Genomic DNA, 21432 nt, shown 5'->3' on the forward strand with positions numbered 1-21432 from the left:
AATCAACAGAATAGGAGACTGCAGGAATGGGCCCTTCCATTGAGTCAGTCCCGTCAGCTGCTCCAGTAGAGTGTGGCTTATGGGGAACCAGTGTAGGGAGTGACATTACCATACTTGTGGTATCTTTATTAACCTCATTGCAATTCACCAAGATGCCATACAAATGGCCTCTTCGTGGAGGGCTTGACCTCGGACAGTGACAACATAAATACAGACTCTTCCAGTTGGGCACAGCATTCAACGAGGCCATCGTGGCAATGGAATCTCTAGAGGACAAGCTACCTAAATGAGATTCCTTTCCATTGAGGCAAACACTGCTCAAAGGGCCATCTGTTGCTGTTTTAATTGACAGATACTGCTTTGGGGCAATCCCTGCAATAAGAATGCTATGACATGATTACTCGCACACAATACATCATCAGGCCAAGACTGAGGATGCTTCTTTTTAGAGGGTTATGCTGGGGGAATATTGCTGAGTAGAAAGTGAGTTTTCATGCGAGTCATGTTAATGTCTAGTTTCTAAGAAAAAAGGTGGGATCCATGAAGAATGTTTCATTTGCATGTGCCTGAAGCAGATGTAAGCGAAAGGGGCTGCTACATTTAATAAATGGGGGTCAAATCCCCCAAATTAAAATAGCCTGTTCAAAAGTCTTTGCACTGCAGTTTTGCCCACCTACACAATCTGCAGCTTGGAGGTGAGCCACCAAGTGCCAAACACATCCTAGAGGAGTGCGTTAAAGATTCTCAAAGGGACGAACCACTGACCAGTGCACAGAGTCACGCTGCCTCGGGAAATGTGCCATTTTGGCACACTGCTCTCCACCACCATACAATGTGGCAGGCTCGAAACTTTTAGGGCCAACGTTGCACGCCATGATGCCTGCTCGCCCTAGGTGGCTGCCTAGAAGTGCCCTGTGGCATCTGAAATGCTCGTGTGCCTGTGTCAGGTTCCCTTGAGCCTCGTTTCCCTGAGATAAGCCAGGTGCGGGGGGCGGGGAGGGGCGTTGGGGGGGAGCGCAATGTAGGAAGACTTCTCCCGAGACCCTTTACTTGTTTACTCTTTCACAGAGAGAAATGCTAAACAAAACACGAGCGCTTCTATCAATTGTTTACATTACATTGTGTACATCGAAGAAGGGTGGCCTTGGTGCACCACTCACGTAGGTGCGAGGGGCCAATACATATGCGACACTAAGTAAGCCACTTACACATGCAGCCCAGCCCTGGGCCTGCATGCAGCCCAGCCCTCTGCCTCCATGCAGCGCAGCCCTGGGCCTGCATGCAGCCCAGCCCTGGGCCTGCATGCAGACCAGCCCTCGGCCTGCATGCAGGCAGAGAGCACCCACCATTCTGCCTGTATGCAGCCCAGCCCTGGGCCTACATGCAACACAGCCCTGGGCCTGCATGCAGCCCAGCCCTCTGCCTGCATGCAGTCCAGCCCTCGGCCTACATGCAGCCCAGCCCTGGGCTTGCATGCAGCCAGCCCTTTACCTGCATGCAGGCAGAGAGCAGCCCAGCATTCTGCCTGCATGCAGCCCAGCCCTGGGCCTGCATGCAACCCAGCCCTCTGCATGCATGCAGATGTTGCAGCTGCAGGTTCCGGAGAGCACGTAGCCCCTGCCATTCTCCGAGAATCTGGCCACTGAATATGTCTCCCTTGAGTGCCGAGTGTATTCGTTTACCTAGCACCAGTTGCTGCGTTCATGAGGGTTGTTATTGGGTTTCACCAGCCGGAAGTTGTGTGTGCATTCCATGTGGCATCTATGCAGGTAATGGCTGTCCTTGTTAAATCGATGATGGATGCAGGCTGCCTGCCTTTATTGCCCGCTAACCTCTATTTTCTCTCCTTGGCAGAACACGGGCATCATCCTGTTCATCGTGCTCCTCATCCTTTTTCTCTTGCTGGCCTTGGCGCTCCTCTGGTGGTTCTGGCCGCTTTGTTGCACTCTGGTGAGTTATTCATGTGTCAGTTCGTTTATTGCCTTCGACAATTGCGAGTAAATAACGAGGAGTCTGTTTCTAACTGTGCCACACTTGCCATCTGTCCATGAAGGGAGGATACTGGGAGCTGGCATTTCCAAACACCCATCGCAATGTACTTCTCCATGATCACGCGTGTGTGTCAAATAGGAGCGAGCTCCGGTGTGCATACAATGATAACAGTGCCAGCATGTTTTTATATAGCACTGGCTACTGCCTTTTCCCATGTTATGCTGCTGTAATGGATCGGGGCGTCTGTTGCCCATTTGAAATAGTTCCCCATTTATTGACCTTTGGAAGGATATAAGGCTTAGTTGGCCCTGCCTAAATTCAAACCTGTGATCTGGAGGATCTTCACATGTGTCACCTGAGAGCGCTTAACTCTCTGAGCTATCTGCCCGTCTGAGTAGTACTGTCATCTTTGCCCTGGTTATTTCAGAATCATTCACTGATTTTTCCCCTTGAGTATATTCACTTGTTCCTTCTTTGGGTCAGTAGTTCTAATGATTATTACCCTATAGATTGATTTCATAGTTCAGCTAACATTAACAGCCCTCCTTCACCCAGTCCTATATTCTCTGGTTCTGGGTGAACGCATTTGTCTAAATTGAAATAGGTTATTTTATGACTGTAGCTTCTGAAGACCATATTCTATTATCTACACATATTCAGATATACTGCACTATACTGAACAGAATTTAATAAGACATAAATCCATGAATATCTGTCTAAGGTCATTGATCATTCTCTTTTTTCATCAGTAATTATAATGTATATTCATATAGTACATATTAAAGCTAGGTAAACTGGATCGAAAAAATGATTCGAGCCTAGCTAAACATTGGGACTCGACTCGATTCATAAGATGCAAACGACATGCAGGTGAGGCTTCCAATGGTTCGAACTTTTTAAGCAGAATTCAAGCTGCGCTTATAGATACAAGTATTTGATGGGTCAACTCGGCTTGAATACTGCTCTTTGAATATACCGAATTCGTCAGTTCTGAGCCAATGTCCTAGAAGTCTGGATTACTAGTAGCCAAGCAAATGATACAGTTGGAACTGTGCAAATCACCTTAACCACAAAGGCTATTTACGCACAAACTATGTGCTGGCCAACCCTCTTGAACAGCAAATGGAACAGCATCAGCGTATACCACTGCTGCTCCGTTTAAAAGAAAATGCATGTCAGCATTGTGTGCTCCCTTGTACCTGTTCCACATGGGCACTCAGAAATGTGACTATTTTCCTGTGTATTTTAAAGAGTATTCCATTTGGGGATTCGGTTTGCACTTTGCAGTGCACAGAACCACCCCCTTATTTGAGCAACTGCACAAAGGGGGTAACATGATAATGATGTGTTATTTACAAAGCGCCTTAATCCAAAGCACTTTACAGAGCACATATTTACATACAATATCACCCAACCGAAATTGGTACTCATTTATCGACCTCGGAAGGATGAAAGGCTGAGTTGGCCTTGCTGGGATTTGAACCTGCAACCTGCAGATCACAACAGCGAGCGCTCAACCCGCTGAGTTATCTTACCGGCCTAAAAAGATGCTGATATTCAGATAGCCTTTGAGAACATGGAGCACTTTTGTGGGTAAATGTAATGTAATGTGCAAGCGCATCTCATCACTTGTGCCATAATAAGATCACTTTATCTGGAAAAGTGATCTGGGATTTTCAGGGGGCTGTGTGGTACAGCAAATGATGTGCTTGGCAGCCACCTTGTAATGTACGACAGGCTCTCTGCACCCATGTGGGTACTTGGGGTGCATTTCACAGCCACATGCCCTTGAAAGGCCTGTCATTGTGATATGATAAAAAGGGGGACAATATTTGTATCCTTATTTGAGGGATAGAAATGCAAGTGCGTCAGCAGGGGTTCATACCACTGTTCCATTGAAAAGAAAATGCATAACATGAAAATGCTACAAATGATCCAGTCAAGTAATGTGCATCGCTTTACACATATTCTAAAAAGGGTAATATGACAATTTTCTGTGCACTTTAAAGACCATTCCATGTTTGGTTTCGGAGATGTGCTTTGTGTTAGGAAAGATTTATCTTTACAGCACCATCCTTTCCTTTTGTATAGGCCCCCATACTTTTTGCTTTTAAAAAGCTCACCTGAACTTTTCACATTGCAATGAAGCCTCCAACTTCACTACACTGGCTTTTGCTCATTTGTCATGGGGAAACTGAAAGGTCCTTCAGGCTGTTAGAAGTGGGAACCATTGTTTCCCCTAGTCTTGTTACTTTGTTGCCACTTTGGTAACCTATTGTCACTTTTGGTTGTCACTTTTGGTAACATTAAATCATTTGAAATGCATCTTACAATGCAGTACAATGGGGTGCACATTAGGTTTGCCCTAGCCTAACACTCAGGTTTTTGATTACTTTAGGTGTGCCCAAGAGACAAGCTTATGGCAGCAGTTACTTTTTGCTATTGGTTAGTGTATTTTTATTTTGCCTTACCACCTATAACATGTTTGGCTACCTACTGTGGCTAGTGGTCAAACATGGCCATGCCACAAGGTTTTTCGTTTGCCCCCTGGCCATATTATCACTAACCCTTCTTCCTGACATGTGTGGACAGGACAATCCTTATAGAGACTTCCAGTGTCTGGGAAAGCTGAGGCTTTTTGGAGGCCACTGCAGGGCCGTGTGTGTTTTCTGCCAGGAAGTGGGTTGCCACTGTCCGATCTCAATCCACAAACTGGTTTCAGTGTGTGTGAATGGTATGCATGAACTGTGCCACCAGCGGTCCTGATTGGACCACTGCTGGTGTGTGTGTGTGTGTGTGTGTGAGCCAGATCTTAGATTGGCTAGTGGGAGTATCGGCTCTTACCTGCCTTTTGGATAAGAAGAGGACTCCTGCACCCATTCCAGAGAGATCCTGGAAGAAACCTGAAGGAGACAAGTATCCTGTCCAGCTGCAAGACATGTAAGGAGACAGTGGACCCATTTGAAAAAGGCCAGGCGACCATCTTCTGTTGCTGTCCTGAAAGAGCCCTGTCTTGTATGTACAAGACAGGGCTCTTTCAGGACAGCAACAGAAGATGGTTGCCAGGCCTTCTTCAAATCACCTGATCTCCAGAAGTCCTGCGAAGGAGCTTCGACCCTTGGAGTAGAGGGAACATCCATTCTCGACTTCATCTCAAAGTCCTGTGAAGAAGAGCCCTTGGATCACCCATTGACTTCCCAGCTCAGAGTTTGGGCTACCGTGCTACAGACATCACCGTTCCACGTTGAGGCGTGGAACTTTGGCTATTGACAACTTTTGCTACAGGAGCCGTTTCTGCCAAATGTCCTGGTTCAAGCAGCAGAGAGACCTGAGATAGGAGGCAAAGTCTGACCGCAATAAGTGTGCCCCCCTGCGATGCGGTTTATCAGTTGTCATCATCCAAAACAGCTTTCCTGCATCCGGCCCTGTGCTGAGAGGGACCCTGCATCGAGTTCTTCTGTATTCTCCATCCTGAAGAACTTGCACAATCATTTGTCGCCAATGGGAGAAGTGCTCGATCCCGCAACCTCAGGGCATCAAAGATAGGAGCTGATGGCAGTAAAAGCAACCTTGGACGCTCTTCAGAAGACCTGCCAAGTCGAAAGAAGAATCAAAGTACAGGGGGTGAGTTGTAACAGTACTTACCTGAACCCCTAACTCCCTTTTAAAAGTTAGGTAACATTTTGAAACTTTTGTAACATTTTGGCTTTGCCATTGCTTGTTCACACAAATATTCCGAAAGTGGGGGACACTTCTATTAGCCAGGATTACCTGCCCTCTACTCTTTGGAACTCTTCATTGGACCCCAGAATCCCTCTACTAACTTGTTCCCATCTCACAAAACTGTGGAATTTTGGTGAATCTTTGGGCACAAGGCCCCATACTTCTTAGGGATGGACTTTTAAAGTTAGTGTTGTATCTCTGTGGACCTGTAGTGCTGCATACTAATACTCCCCTACCTTTGCAGGGGTGTTTTATATATTTTGCCCTACTCCAGTGTTTGTATATATTTATCTTTTATTTAGACTTGTGTGGTATTCCATGCTAGTAGTCAGTTTTCATATTGTTATATGGGCATTAATAAATATTTGTATAACTGTTAATCTAAGTGTGTTCCTTGATATTTCACTGCATGTACTCATTAAGGACCCCTTAGCAGGCTCACCCATCCTGAGACTTAGCCATGACCTCTCACATTGCTGCCTTAAATTGGTTTGGCTACAGCTACCAGAGTTGAATCTATTACTAAACAAGGTTGGCCCTCTATACATCTGTCCACCAGGCCAGAGGATAGAAAACCATTCCTAACAATTTGAAATGCTCATAAACCGCCTTTATTAGTGCAAATTTGTAGAAGGGGTGAAAAATGACAATTGAACGTGTGCATCAGTGATGCACACATTCAGACGCCCTTTAAGATGCATATGATGAGATGCACAAGCACATGTCATCACTTGTGATGTGATATAATATATGTCATTTATAACATGCCTGTACACAAGTGTTTCTAGGCGCAACAAGACAGGGGGGGGGGGACCGAGGAAGGACAAGACAAACAATCTAACTAGACCTTGTGTCATTCAGATTGTGCAAGTGCAACATCGCAAAAGTGCTGGAGGAAGGGAGCGGGGGAAGTGCAGGGAGATCGAAAGGGTAAGTGCAATCAGGGCAGCATGGCTCTGGGTAAGTGCAAGGAGGCAGGGGGCTGTAAAGGTTACAGCCCCTATGTGCACGTTAGGCCTGAAGGCAGTGCTGATGAGACTGATCATGGAGGAGCCTGGTACCCAGTGAGACTGGGGGTTAAGGGGTGGCGGGGAAAGAGAGAAAGAGAGAGAGAGAGAGAGAGAGAGAGAGAGAGAAAATAAATTCTTGAGCACTTCAGGTGGTCCGGCTCAAGTTTGAGAGGGGCAGGCTATTGCAGAGGGAGGCACCTCCAGAGGAGAGTGATCTAAACCCCACTCTCTGCCTGCAGAAGCGTCTGGCTCCCAGAGAGTTGGAGGTAGCTGAGCAATGGCCTCGAGAAGGAGGGTATTTTGGATGAGAGGGTTGGAGGTAGTGCAGGCCCATTCCCTGAAAGCCTTGTGGACGATGCAGAGCAGTGTTCGAAGTGAGCGGGAGCGGACGGGAGCGGTGCTCCTCTCGTTTTAAAATAATAGTGTAGGAAGAGGTTGAAACTTGCACTTTCAGTGCACTGCACTGGACATTCCCTTAAACAGCAGGCAAATGTGGTTGGGGGTTTGTATTGTGTGTGGGAGGGTACAGGGCGATGGGGTTTGTGAGGACCAGGGCAGGCTAGCAGGGAACATAGTTCCACTACTTCTTTTCTCACACTTCGACCACTGATGCCGAGGGTCTTGTAGTTGATCCTTTCAACCACCACTGGCCAGTGAAGGGATTTCATGGCTGGTCAGAAACCCTCGGGCTGGAGGTCAAGGATAAGTCTTGCAGTCCTGTTATGGATTCATTACAGATTGAGAAAGAGGCTGTTGCAGTAGTACCGACTAGAGAGAACCAGGGCTCTAGAGACAGTGAGTTTCTGTGGGAAAGTAAGAAAAGGAAGAATACCTGTGATGAGGTGCAGCTGGTGGTTTGCCTTCTTGGCAAGATCTGTGATGTGATGAGAGGAGGAGAGAGTGGAATCGAAGATGACACCAAGGCTTTTTGACACCCAGGAAGACGAAGGAACAGGGTCTAAGGAGGGCGGCTGGAGTAAGAGAGGGAAAGCGGGAGCAGGGGTCCCAATGAGAAGAATCTCCATCTTAATGGTATTAAGGCAGAGATCGTTGAAGGTGCACCAATCTTTAATCACAGCTAGACAGTCAGGAATGAACGAGAGAGGAGAGGAGGCTGAGGGGAGCCTGAAAGAGGGCTCAGTGTCATCCGCATAACACTGAAAGTTGGAGGAGAAGGTAGAGATCAGGTGGGCCAAAGGGGCTAAGTAGACATTGATGAGCTAGGGTGAGAGGATAGAGCCCTGTGGAACACCACATGTGGAAAAAGAGGTGGTTGAGAGAGAGGACCGAAGCTGGACCTGGGAGGGTTGGTCCAGTAGGATGGAGGCCACACTCTAGGGCCTGAACCGTGATGCCCAGGTTCTAGCGGAGTCGATTGATCAGGGTGGAATGGTTGACTATGTCAAAAAAAGAGGAAAGGTGACAGAGGATGAGGACAGAAGGAAGGCTGGAATCAAAATTAGAGAGCAGATCTTCGCAGGTGTTCAGGAGAGCAGTTTCTGAGGCTGTGCTGCTCTGAAGCCAGACTGATAGTCATGGAGACAACCAACAGATTCACCAAACAGGAAGGCAACGGAAGAGGGCCCAAGGAGGCCCAAAAAAGGTTTGATACTCTGTTACACTTCACATAACCTATTGCTTCAATTGTATCAAACCGATTTGAGACGATTCAGACATTTATTGGCTTTGCTCGATTCAACTTCTGAGCCATCTTTATGGACGCTCAAATGACTGGAACCAATTAAAACCTTTTCTTCAAGGGTTTGACAAGTCATTCAAGTCAAGCACACCCATGCCTAGATTAAATCTGTTGACATTATATAAATAAGCACAAATTTAATGTGAGAATCAAAAACCGTGAGGTTATTATTATTACAAAACATGCCAATATTAATCTAAGTGTTCAAAAGTAACTCAAGTTACCACTTGAAGCATCATATATAAGTGCCTTGGGAATGGGTAAACTGGCACCCACCTTTCTGATGGCGAGCCCTCCATACCATTGAGCCATGTGCTAAGTCAGAAGTCTGTCTTCCTTGACTGTTGTCAGGTGACACAGACCGCAATTTCACAGCTAGAAGAAAAGAAAAGCAACATGGGCATGAAGGTGCAATCATCGGCTATTGGCACAGTAGTCCCAGCTATGGTATACTGTATGTGTGGGCACAATGATCATGGAGAACCTAGGAGGACATGCCAAGCTGGAGAGCGTCATAAAGATGTTAGACATGAAGCCGCTTCTCAGCAGTGAGGACAAAGCCATAATTCCAGTCAGGCATTGGGATCACAGAATGATGTGAAGACGATGTGATCAGCGGAGATGTGACTCAAATGTCGGGGCCCAGAGGATCCATATGAGCTTGTCCTGATGCGAACATGTAAGAGTCAGATGGGGCAACAGATGGAACCAAGATGGGAATGCAGGCTCAGGGATGGGAACCTGTGATCTGAGTGTGAAATTGGGATCAAGAGCAGGGGATGGAGCAAAAACATTCTGGGCCAAACACCAATAGAAAGGAAGCATTGAAGATGGAAACAGTAGGAGAAACTCTGTTTCATGGAACTTGAGTTCAAAGTTAGTAGAGTACCTTGAAAAAGTGACAATTAATGATGCAGCTTGAAGTCCAAGTTCCTCTGGCACACTGAGAAACTGAAACTAAGGGTAGATGCTTCCTGTTGCATATGGGAGTTAGAGGTCCTAACACATATTGAGAAACAGGGATGTAATTTCACCAAACTGCCAGGGGTGGCAGAAGTAACATCACAATGCCACACCCCACAAGTGACATCACCGGAAATTATGTCATTTGCCCCTGCCCCGTGTGACATCACAGGGAGTGATGTAATTTGGCCCCGCCCACGCGATGGACAGCACATGAAGTGGCATCATAAAGCATTATCCCTCAGCACACTAAGAAAAATATGGTTACGGTATCACTGTATAGTGACATTTCATACAAGAATGGATCATCATATGTAGCAGTGTGTCAAGGTCCATGTTGCCATGCTAAGTGTATGAACCTATATCACCTCTTTATGTGGATGCACCCTGTTATTTCAACAGGACTACAGAGTGAAATCACATTCTGGGGATACAGGGGCAGGAATAGGGATAGGGGAACGCCAGGATAAAAGGGGAGAGGGATAATATTTCACCAGAGAACGTGTATTCTTCTAGTCGATGGCATCCACAGTCTTCAATGATTTTGGCACTCACCCCATTTTCTTCTCATTCTACAAGTTACCTTCAGTGTTGTGTTGTACTGTTTGCAGTTGTTTCATGGACTTCATTACTCCTGCACAAAACAGCCAGACGTCTCCGATTTTCATCTCCTTCACAGCCTAGAGCTAAGTTTAAAATGGGCTTGGTTAGTGCATTGGCAAATACTGCTACCTAACCATCTTTCTGTATCTCTTCAAAGTGCTTACATAACTCAAGAGGAACAAAACATTTCAAGTTCTTGTTTCTATACATTACTAGTATTGCAATTCGCCGAAGACAATAGGCCGAGACCAGAGCCGGTAGACAGAATACTGGGTAGTGACAGTCAATAGCACTGAAGAGATATCCGCTGAGGGCAGAAGTCGTTGTCGCCAGGTAGGCATACTACCCACTGAGGTGGCAAATGGCATTAGAGAAACTCCCTCTACAGAAAGGTCCTGGGCGTGGGCTGGAGTCTCTTTAACTGCCCTCATAACGATAACAATTCCACAAAGGGGAATAGATGCAAGATATCGCACGATCCACGGTCCTCTAGCCCCGTCTTCTGTACGGGATCTCTCGCAGCAATTGTCTACCCTCAGTGTTCAGTACCCACACCCCCACACTGTTCCAAGTACTCTCTTACACAGTCACTATCAATCTGTCTGCACCCACGACTACCTAAATGGCAGGCCCGCACAGCTTACTCCCAAAGTACTGTACTCACAGTTGTCAATCTACAGTTCCCATAGGTTCAACACTCTCCCACACTCTTGCACCCTGTCTATGAACTTACATTGCACCTCATTCTCTCGTACTCACCTTGTGAATGTGCATTTTGGCAAAAGATACGGTTACAATTTGGGGCGGCTTTTAGTTTTCAGAACAGGGTCGGCTCACACACCTTCTATGATGTGTCAGAACAAACAAATAGGTACGAATAGTTGCTGCCTGTACAGGACAGGGCAGTGCATGCAGTGATGACAAGGTCAATCCCTTCAAAGCAGGGCAGGAGCTGTCTCTCCTGGAGCAGGACAGAGGCTTATAGAATGACAGCTCTCCAACAAAGAGAGAGGCAAACATATTAATAATAAATAAGAGGGAGGGTAACTCATTTCATAACTTGGCACAGCACTGCACAAGTTCTCTTCCACTGCTCTTCTGGCTCTGAGCATCGCAGTGGGGTCCGTACTGCACACCTTCTGCTGCACGTGGCAAGCAGAAGCGTAAAGGTAGGTCAGTTACTGAGCGAAATTTAGCATGACTGTCACTTCCGAGCGCTATACAAACCAACAAGCATTGCACTTCCACAGCCACATACTAATCAAAGCAAATGGGCATATATGTATATATATATATATATCAGTTAAAAAAACTTCATTAAAGGGACGTTATGGTTAAGTTGCGCAACTAAAAACCTATTAAATTCACTAAAAAAAACTTTGTTACCGGGACGTTATGGTTTAACGTAAAACCGAAAAACCCTTCAAATTCGCCAGTTATGGTAAACTAAGCAACCATAACTCGCACCACCACCGTGCACTGCTAAGACTAACACCCAGGACATCAAACATGACATCACAAATGTCATTGATGACATCACTGATGACATCACATGTGCATTTACTTTTCATGAAAAGTCTGTACAAGGGATTCTTATTATAATGTGGATAAAAAAGTGTCAAGGGTCATTGGAATAAATATCATAGTAATTAGTACAATAAGCAATGCATTGATACAAAAACCATTCCATTACGAAGTTCTATCCAGTGTACTAAGCTAGTAATGCAGAAACATAGCTCTTCTGTGTAGCATACATGATGAAGGTGCACTAGTCATAATCTTGACTTGTTGAATAATGAAATGATAACTGCTTTCTTATTAGAGTTTTGCGTACAGTGAAACATGTAATAAGTAGGTAAAAAAATCCACTTACTACATAATTGCATTATTACAGACAAAACACAAAGAGACAACAACACATACAAATATGAGTATATACAAGGAAATTGAAGTAAGGAAAAAAGGAGCAGTAGTAGCAGAAAGTGTTCATAACCTAACTGATTACCTTTATGCAGAGAAATGATTGCTCAGTTGCAAAGCTGCTACTTACCCTCTGCATACGTTTCACATGATTTCACTGGACCGTAAGGGAATTACTGTAAGAACATACTTGAAGGATAAGTCTACAAATATAGTACCTTTTCAATTTTAATTCCTGACTGTTACTGAAGTAAACTATGTGGCCTAGATCTGTCAGTAAAGGAAAAAAGGGGGAGCCAAACATGTGATGCCATCAGTGATGTCATCATTGGCATTTGTGATGTCACGTTTGATGTCCTGGGTGTTAGTCTTTGCAGTGCACTCGGTGGTGCGAGTTATGGTTGCTTAGCTTATAATAACTGGCAAATTTGAAGGGTCTTTCGGTTTTACGTTGAACCATAACGGTCCGGTAACAATGTTTTTTTTGGTGAATTTAATAGCTTTTTAGTTGCGCAACTTAACCACAACGTCCCTTTAATAAAGTTTTTTTACTGAATTTGATAGGTTTTAAGTAGCGCAACTTACCTATAACGTCCCTGTACGTTTTTTTTACTAAAGGTCATCGGTTTCTAGTTGTGGCACGTACCCATAATGTAAAGTAACATCTGACTTCATTGCACAACTTGCGGAGAATGCCACATGACCAGAACCGGTCCCTTAGGGGGGGCGAGCCGACCAGCCGGGGCGCCGCGCTCCCCAGAGCGCCATAAGCTCCCCGCCATGCCAGCTCGGGGGACTCTTTCAAGGGCTACATGAAGCTGGCGTAGCGGCAGAAGGCGCAGCATTCAATGTCAATCGGGTGCTTAGCACACGATTGACACCAAATGCGCCCCTCTGCCGCAGACGCCATAACCAAGAAAAGGCACCGTGAGCCCCACGCCAGCTCGGGGGAGTCTTTGAATGGCTCCCCCGAGCCGGCATAGTGGCGGCAGGCTGCTCATTGTTGGTCGATGCGTCCGTGGCAGCAGAGCGCATTTAGGAACAATAGGGTGCTAATGCACCCTATTAATAGAATTACCTCCTTGCCGAAGCGAGGAGATTTAAAAAAAACAAAACACTCCGTAGCCACGGCCCCTGTTGACCAGGGGAGCATGGGGGGGGGCGCCAATTCGCCCAGGGCGCTGCTGCCCCTAAGGCCAGCCCAGCACATGACCATATACTGGCGCAGAGCACGGTGACGTGTCCGAGAATCCGTACACACTTAACAATAAGATCTATTCCGCATGGACAGTGTGGAAGTACATTTTTTACTGATGTAGGAACTGCCACCTTGAACATTTCCCTTGCACAGCTCCAACACCTATTAGTAGTGAGCCATTAACAATGTAGCACACAATACATACTTTTAGCAAAAATACTATTTATCTGAAAACAACATGAGCTAAGGCCATCCCTCCTCCCCAAAAAACACCAGCACTGCTGTAATGATGGAGCATGAGAAACATTGCCCCCACCTTAGAAAGAACACACGCACTACATTTTCCCCCTTCCGCCTAGCTCCCCATATTACTGTTTGGTGTGTCTTTGCTCATTTCCGTCCGCAACCTTCCTTCTTAGCTGTCCTTCCAAAAAAAAAACATCCATAAACAAATTAAATGCTCCTGTAAGAACTACCTTTCACAGTTTAAGAATAGTAAAAAATAAATTGCATACAAAACAAAATCCTTTTCCAACATGGCCACCATAGAAAGGAAAGGTGGTTGTTCCATACATGGCCCCTCTTCGCTTTCCATTGCAGCCTGCAAATAGCACAAAGGAAACGCTGTTAACATATTACCACCAGCACTTTTTTTCTTCCTTTCAAATGTATCATAATGTCGAACAACTTTACCACAAAGCCAGTCCCAGGTGGACATGGCCACTGTAATCCTATCTTTTCTCCCTTCTGGTCATGACCAGTAGCCACATTGTGTGGATCATGACCTTATTCCATGACCCCGACATTCTGCCCAGTCCCCATGGCTGCAGCCTACCCCTCAGTCAATAAACATATACCGCAACGTTTTTTAACTACATTACGAAACTTGTGTAATACGAAAACACTCCCACATCTTTTCACATAACAAACCCTAGTGATATTCAACACCTTTCTGGATGACGTTCCTCTCCAGCGTAGCCAAATGCACCCATAAGCACCTACGTGCCGTGATGCAGAACCTGCAAATGACCACACAGCGACGTAGAACGTAGCACTTAACATTTTGAAATAATAAACTGTTTTTTAAAGGAAAACATTAACAATTTTAGAATTTGTAAAGTACTTTAATTTCACAATAAACTGTCCAAGACCATCGGACTATTCCCATTTGCAATGAAATAGTAACTTTGTTTGTTCCGTCGTCATCGAAAATGTTAATCAGGAGCCACACGTTGATCTTTTTGCATACACAAAGTATTCACTTGCGATAAAGCAACCGCTTCGGTCGCACAGTGATTTCCAAGACGTCGGCATGAACTTTGGACTACACCACCATAAAAGATGTTATGTTACTCCTAATGGCCACTCCAGCGTATGGACAAATGGGGCCGGCCCGGTCGTCCCACAGTACAGTCATGGTTAGGCAGCCGGTAACGAGTACGTGCATTTGGCATCCAAAGAACCCATCACTTGGCATCTGGAATCCATGGCAATCACAGAACGGCAGAATGTAGCTCTTCAGAAAACGTAACAGAAAATACGTATCAATACCCAACCTTTACCAAACAATTGCACAAAAAAACCAAAAAGAACGTGGAAACTGATACACAAATTGATGTGGTCATACATGACATTTTAAATAAATAATAGCGTGGCACATGGGTGAACCTAATGATAGCCTACAAACGGTGAGATTCTGCATTCTCCATAACGTTAAAAAAGAAATTGACAGCTACACAGAAAGATAGTACCTCAGTTATACTGCCAACATTACTGTTCTGGTAATAACTCGTTCCGGTGTAGAGTGGGCAAAAGTAAATTTACACAATATTTACCGCCTCCATTGTCTTCGTTATAACCCAGACAGCGACGTACTTGCAGCAAAGAATCTTCAACTGATATTACATGTGTTTTAACAAACGTTTTGAATACATAACCTTATCAAATGGTATTTTTCCCAAACTTGCACTCCCTGCATTCTTACTGAATTTTTCCCTTTCGCTCACGGTCAAAAAACAATTGACCCTTATGGGTACAGTCGGATGCGTGGGCCTACTGAGCTCGCAACCACAAAAGCAAAGCAAGTGACCTTCGCTCAGAATGCAAATACATTCTGACTTTTCAACAACATGTCTCAATGCATTCATGAGAAGTGGTACTCCCATACACTTGCAAACCCGCTCTTTCTATCAAACATTGCAGGTGGCTGCCTCAGATTTCAAACTCTACAACGCTATTTACCATATGACTTAGATGACAAGAAAACACCACTTTTTGCAAACCCTGCTCCACATCCCATCCCCCCTCATTAACCCTCACCTTCCGATACAATATTTCATAAGTTTAACAAGTGCATTGTTGTGTTGTTTTATATGTGTTACCGGCGATGTCCGCGTACACCAAAACACAAATAAAACATGGCAGGCGCAGCGACATAATCTGACGCACTTCACGATGTTCAACACTCAGCACAGAGATTTGGCTTGTCTTCGTGGTGACGGTGTAGCGCTTCCCTTCCCCTGTATTCAATGAAGGCTTCAGGGAGAGTTTAAAGGAAGAGTGGATAGGTGCATGGCACAGGGCATCATTCCGCAACCTCACGCGTTTGTCGTACATCTTGTGAATACGTAAAGATAAATGTAATCACCAGCATTATGTGTCCATGCAATTCTTGGCTGACATTATTTGTGAAATCAGAAAGTAAACACCAAGGTCCTGATTTACGAAAGTGTTTCACATTGGCACAATCCGGTCCCAAAACTCGTATTTGCTTTTTGGAATAAGAGGCAAGTTAGGTGTAAAACCAATCACTAAAAATCCATGTTCATCTTTCCTTTTCGGTGGCTTTGTGTTTTTAAAACGTGCAATTCATTGTATTATGACTTTCCTAGCCGACTCTCCTGTTACATGGGTTGCAATGCTCCCCGCACTGCCGCGGTCAGTTTGTAAAAACCCCGCCCATACCGGTTCCTTGTTGGTTGGCAAATGCCAATGGCGCTTCTTCCAGCTCTCCCATTGGGTACATCTTCAATCTCTCAATATCTCTTTTGCCAATAGGAGTTAAGCACACGTTGGATTGGCCTGGAGCAGGACTTGTGGCTAGTCACTGAGCCGCTAGAGGAGTCTTATAAAGGCATCATTGCACGGCACCGTGCTTGGTAGCTCTGGCCGCGTCCCCTCAGCCACGCCCCACAGAGGTCGCAAGAGATTGACAGAGGTCGCCAGTCAATCAGCAGAGGTCGCTCTTGCAACCCCCGAATGACGTCCCTATTGAGAAATATGCACGTATAGAGAAATGCTGCATACTAAATCCCGAGGTCAGAGTTCCTAGAGTGCACAGACTACGTGAATTTTAAGAGAACCATTGCATACTGAAACTTGATATAAAAGTTACTTAAGCGCACACACAGAGGGTCGAAACGAAAAGTACCTCTGCATGATGGAACCTATGGAACTAGACTACAATAAGAGCAGGACTATAATATTGCCTTATAGACCAAGGGAGAGGTCAGTATTGTGGGATAATGACCTGCCACCAGGTTATGGCCCAAGGTGAAGCCGAGGGCCATAAGTTGGGGAAGACTCATTATCCCAAGTGATAATTACCCCTCCTGAGGTCTGTAACGTTGTTAGCACATAGTGGTAGTAGCAGTACATCTTTTTGAGTTTGGGTGGTGAAGTAAAAAATTTGACTTTAATACTGTGTAAAGTGAATGGACAACTTAGTAAATTAAATGTGGTTTGTTTTGTACTGTTTGAATAACATAGTTCTTCTCATAAATTAAGCATTTTAATTGCAAACTTGATTGAACTGAAACCGGTTTAACATGAGCACGCTTTTTGTGAAATGTAAAAGTAAACCGTTTTTTATAACAAAGAAAAGGCATTTCCCCTGTTTTTAGCGTTTTCTTTCATGTGTTACGTAGTGTGTTGCAGCCAAAACAAAGGTTCTCTATGAGATGAAGGGCGTGATACACAGAAGTCTTTTATAATTGTGCAATCCCATAGGAAAACGCTCTATGAATCAGGCGCAAAGTGTCTTGTTATAAGAAATCTAGCTGGGAAATTGCATTGCTGTTTACCTGTCTGCTTTTGAAGGCAGAATATTTAGAGCGCAGTCAATGACACTAGTTATTGACTTCACTCTAAACATTCTGATTGGCTCCTAGGAGGTCAATAAATATCTCTTTGTGCTAATATGAGAGACTACATGTTGGGGACTGGATGTCCCAAGTTCCACGAAGTCACTGAGATGCTGTTGTATGGAAGAAAATGGCATGCTGGGATTTGAAATCACAACTCTCAGTGTGCATTGCGGAATGAACTACAAGTAAAAAAAAAAATTTAAAAAACTTTTGCAATCTGGGATCTGAAGTTGAGGATCGCAAAGGAAACTGGAATCCGACAAGGGTTCTCTTTCTCAAAATCAAAAACTAGATTTGCAAACCAGCCGACAATTTACAGCACTTTTCCGGAAATTAATAAAATCCCTGAACTGTATGTTCTGCCGCAGGTTGTAATGTTTTACTTTGCCACACCTTCCAGGTTGTCAAAGTTGGTATTCGTTTCATAGGCCCCATGAGCAGAGGATAAGATATAATGTACCTCTACCTGCCCCGGATCTCGGGAGGCAGCTGCAGGAAAGGCGGCATAATTCCTCTATTTCGCAGCGATTGGGTGGTGATAATATTGATTCTGATCTTCATCTTGTTCCATTTTACAGGTCATCAAGGAGCCTCCACCGCCTCCTCCCCCGGAACCAGTAAGTGGTTATTTTACCCTTCCTTTATTGTAGAAAAATGGACCCTACAGGGTTCCAGAGGTGGCAATATTTGCCGTCCCTCTATGCCACCACGTTGTAATTCGGAAGACGCCAGACACCTGGACATGGGAAGGGTATGGGCGTGTCACCTGGCTGGCATGATCTGCCTTTGATCAGCAGTGGAGCAGATCTGTCACTGAGTCAGGTGGCAAGTTGTGGGAGTCAGTGATTGCGGATCGGTGAAGGGGGAGAAGAATGAAAGACGGGGCAGGGAAGGAGGGGTCGCAGGAACCGGGGTCACTTTTCCAGGGCCTCCGGTTTCTGCAGAACGTGAGCTCGCTCTCTGCTTCCTCTCCTTCTGCTCCTGACCGGTTGCCAGAGGCTCGGCTTCACCAGGTTGTCGCCACCGCTCCTGCGCCATCTTGGGGGGATTTTCTTTGTATCTCCCATTGTAATGCTCGTTTTACATACACCTGGGTCTGATCTCCTGCGGTGCAGGCAGCACGTCCATTCTAACATTCTGAAAGGAGTACGCACTTGTTTCCTTCTATTTCCGGCTCTCCTTTCATGGGATCACCGTCATGAACCCCTTCATTTCTTTTCTCCTGCGGGGTACATCCCCATGGACACTGTTTTTTTTTTTTGTTGTCCTTTTTTCCTACTTTGTTTTTTGCTCCCAAACCTGCTCTCTGTTGAATGCATCTTTCCCGCTCCAACAACACACGCGTGCGGCCCTGTCACATTGTCCATGGAGTGTTCTCTGCGGAAAGATGGCATCAGGTAACAGGTGTGTGGCATTCCAGTGAAGTAGGCAGTGGTGGACATCCTGGAAAGCCGATAGGGGTGCTTGCAACCCATTGAAAGAAGCCCAGAGGGCCTACTGGCGAAGCAGGACTTGCTGGCAGACTTGTGAAGACTAAATGTCTGAATGATGGGAGAATGGGAGATGCGTGAGGGCTGAATGAAGAAGGGATGGATGGATGGATGGATGGATGGATGGATGGATGGATGGATGGATGGATGGATGGATGGATGGATGGATGGATGGATGGATGGATGGATGGATGGATGGATGGATGGATGGATGGATGGATGGATGGATGGATGGATGGATGGATGGATGGAACACAAGGAGAGGTAGATGGAAGAGTAGTGGTAGATACAGGATGGCTGATAGACGTGTAAATGATGGACGGGTAGCAGCCGGGTGGAAAAGTGGTGTGTGCCAGTCAATTGGAAGATGCATTATAGAAAAGCAGCACATCGGACTCTGGTGCTGGAGAGAGAAAGTCGATTTTTGGCAGCAATTACAAATGTTGACGATAATGCTTGAGCCACAGATGTTTTTAGCACTGTGGGGGCTACTTTAATCACGTATGATGGAGAGACAGACAGAAGAAAGTTGCTCCTGGTGCCAATACCCCGAACCTCAGGGGGCGGGGGGGACCTACACAGTGCTATGCTGTCACATTTCCCAATCACTCTGGTGCTTGCCCTTAAGGCAGTGGGAGTTTCACTTTGCTCACACTGACAGCTCGACGTGTTGCAATCACTGAAGAGAAGCAATGCGGTGAGTACACCCAACGCCCAAGTATGGTGACAACACCAGGTGAGATGAAGTGCTGGTAAGAGGGTGAGCCATCTGCTGAGGCAATCGGCAGCATGGACGTCGAGGGGAAAGGAGGCTGGCAGGCTGAAAGTAATTGCAAGGATACTGCTGAATCTAAAACGGCATGTCAAATCTTGAAGCGCTGCCATGTTTCCTTATTCTCTTTGACGTTGATCTACTTTGAGCAGTAGCCGTCGGCAAACCAGCGGGATTGGAACTGCCTTCAAAAGTGAAAGAGGCTTTCTTGGCAGGGAACAGAAGGCTTGGCCTCCACACCTCGAAGGCAGGCAGCGTCGGCACTCGCCTCTGTCAGTTCCTTGTAGAATGAGATGGTCTGAGAAGACCTTGGTGGAGTTGGATCTTACTGGATACACACGGTGCTCATGGCTGCAATAATACTGTGTGCCATCATTGTGATATCGCAGGGCGTGTCTCTCTATCTGCTGTGATTGGTCTTTAAGATACCCTATGAAATGCTCACGCTCAGCTTGAACCTCCTGTGAACTGAGGCAGGGGCGTAGACAAGGTAGGGCCTTAGCAGGCAAGGCCCACCCACAAATCCCTCAATGCCCAGTCAGCAGCAGTTTGTGGGAATTTACAGATGTGCAGCGGGCCCAACGACATTTGCTTCATGCCCCACTTGTTGGACAGTCCTGGCTAGGGAGTCTCTTGGCAGATTTGGAAAAAAAGCAACACACTATATTTCTTCCCCATTTTCCATACATACCACTGAAACTCTTTTTCCCTTATTAACTGTGATTTACTTGGTGTCACCAGACAGTCCTTTCATCACACACTTGTATTCTGTTCTCCAAGCAGCCTCTGTTAGGCAGGGTTTGTGCTCTCAAGGCCAGGCATGAAGACGTTCATTGCAGAGGGGTGACCCCGCGAGAGCAGCCTCTGACTCTCTCATTAGTTGCAGCTGGAGGCACAAGAGGCTTTTATTTCTCCTCGGTGGCATCCGTACCCTCTTCAAGAGCCCAGTCCCATAGAAGCATTCTGCACAGACAGCTGTTGTTCATCTCGTGTCACGACAATTGCAGGGAAAAAGACCATGTTCTAATTTTATTTTCCAGGAGTCTGATGATGAGGATGGGTTTCCCAAGAAGAAATGGCCCACTGTGGATGCATCGTACTATGGAGGAAGAGGGGTTGGCGGTATCAAGCGGATGGAGGTAGGAAGCTTAGTTCCTTTATTCAAAGTGGTAACACTAAAGTGTTTACAAAACGCATTAATATGTCAAAGATCCCCCTGCTATTTGCTTGACTGAAAGGGCTAATGCAGTGATCACGAACAACTAAGTAGAACTTTCTCATATTCTGTTCAGGAAAGATAGTGACTTATGCAGTATTTATCCACGTAATGTAGGTATGCTTTCATTTTCCATGTTGTGATCTTGAAGACAGTTTGTCCCATGAAATTATGGCATTATATAATGCTTCTATGGGAATTATAAACGGGTTTCATTTTTTAAGTTTGACTATGCATTGATGATGATAATAATAATTCGGTAGTTTATACAGTGCTTTATGACAGAGTTTCCCCAGCTGTAATAATCAAATATTCACTCTCCCCTCTTGCTACTCCACTCTTTTGACTGCTAACTCCCTGTTCTCTCCTCCTTTCCCTATCTCCTCCCCTTACTTTCTTCTATGCACTTACTCTATCAGAATTGTCCCTGGACCTAGTATGATAGCAACCTCGTCTGTCTCCTCCCTCCTCTTACTGGTTTTTTCCTCCCCACCCCCCCTCCAGCACTATCTGAAATGTCATCAGGCCTAATATGATAGTCGCTTGTTTTGTTCCTCCCCTTCCTTTCTGCACCCCTCTACCTCACCTCTTGTTTTTTTTCCGGCTCTACCAGAAATGTCGTCAGGCCTAGTACGATAGTCGCATGTCTGTTTCCATTTCCTTCCCACTCTCCCCCTCCCTTCCTTATCTATGTTTTAGTT

The 21432-nt window shown here is 45.6% G+C and overlaps 1 protein-coding gene across 1 annotated transcript in view; it reads left to right on the top strand.

The window, feature by feature from the left end:
• Positions 1–21432, top strand: part of ANTXRL (ANTXR like) — a 359532-nt gene that overhangs the window by 276309 nt on the left and 61791 nt on the right. Inside the window, exons 13-15 of the mRNA XM_069611191.1 lie at positions 1855–1950; positions 17832–17870; positions 20556–20654. Coding sequence (XP_069467292.1) covers positions 1855–1950; positions 17832–17870; positions 20556–20654 — 234 coding nt within the window. The remainder of the gene's footprint in view (positions 1–1854; positions 1951–17831; positions 17871–20555; positions 20655–21432) is intronic.

Source organism: Ambystoma mexicanum, chromosome 8 (assembly GCF_040938575.1).
Source record: "Ambystoma mexicanum isolate Mex_15411 chromosome 8, UKY_AmexF1_1, whole genome shotgun sequence".
Classification (NCBI taxonomy): Eukaryota; Metazoa; Chordata; class Amphibia; order Caudata; family Ambystomatidae; genus Ambystoma; species Ambystoma mexicanum.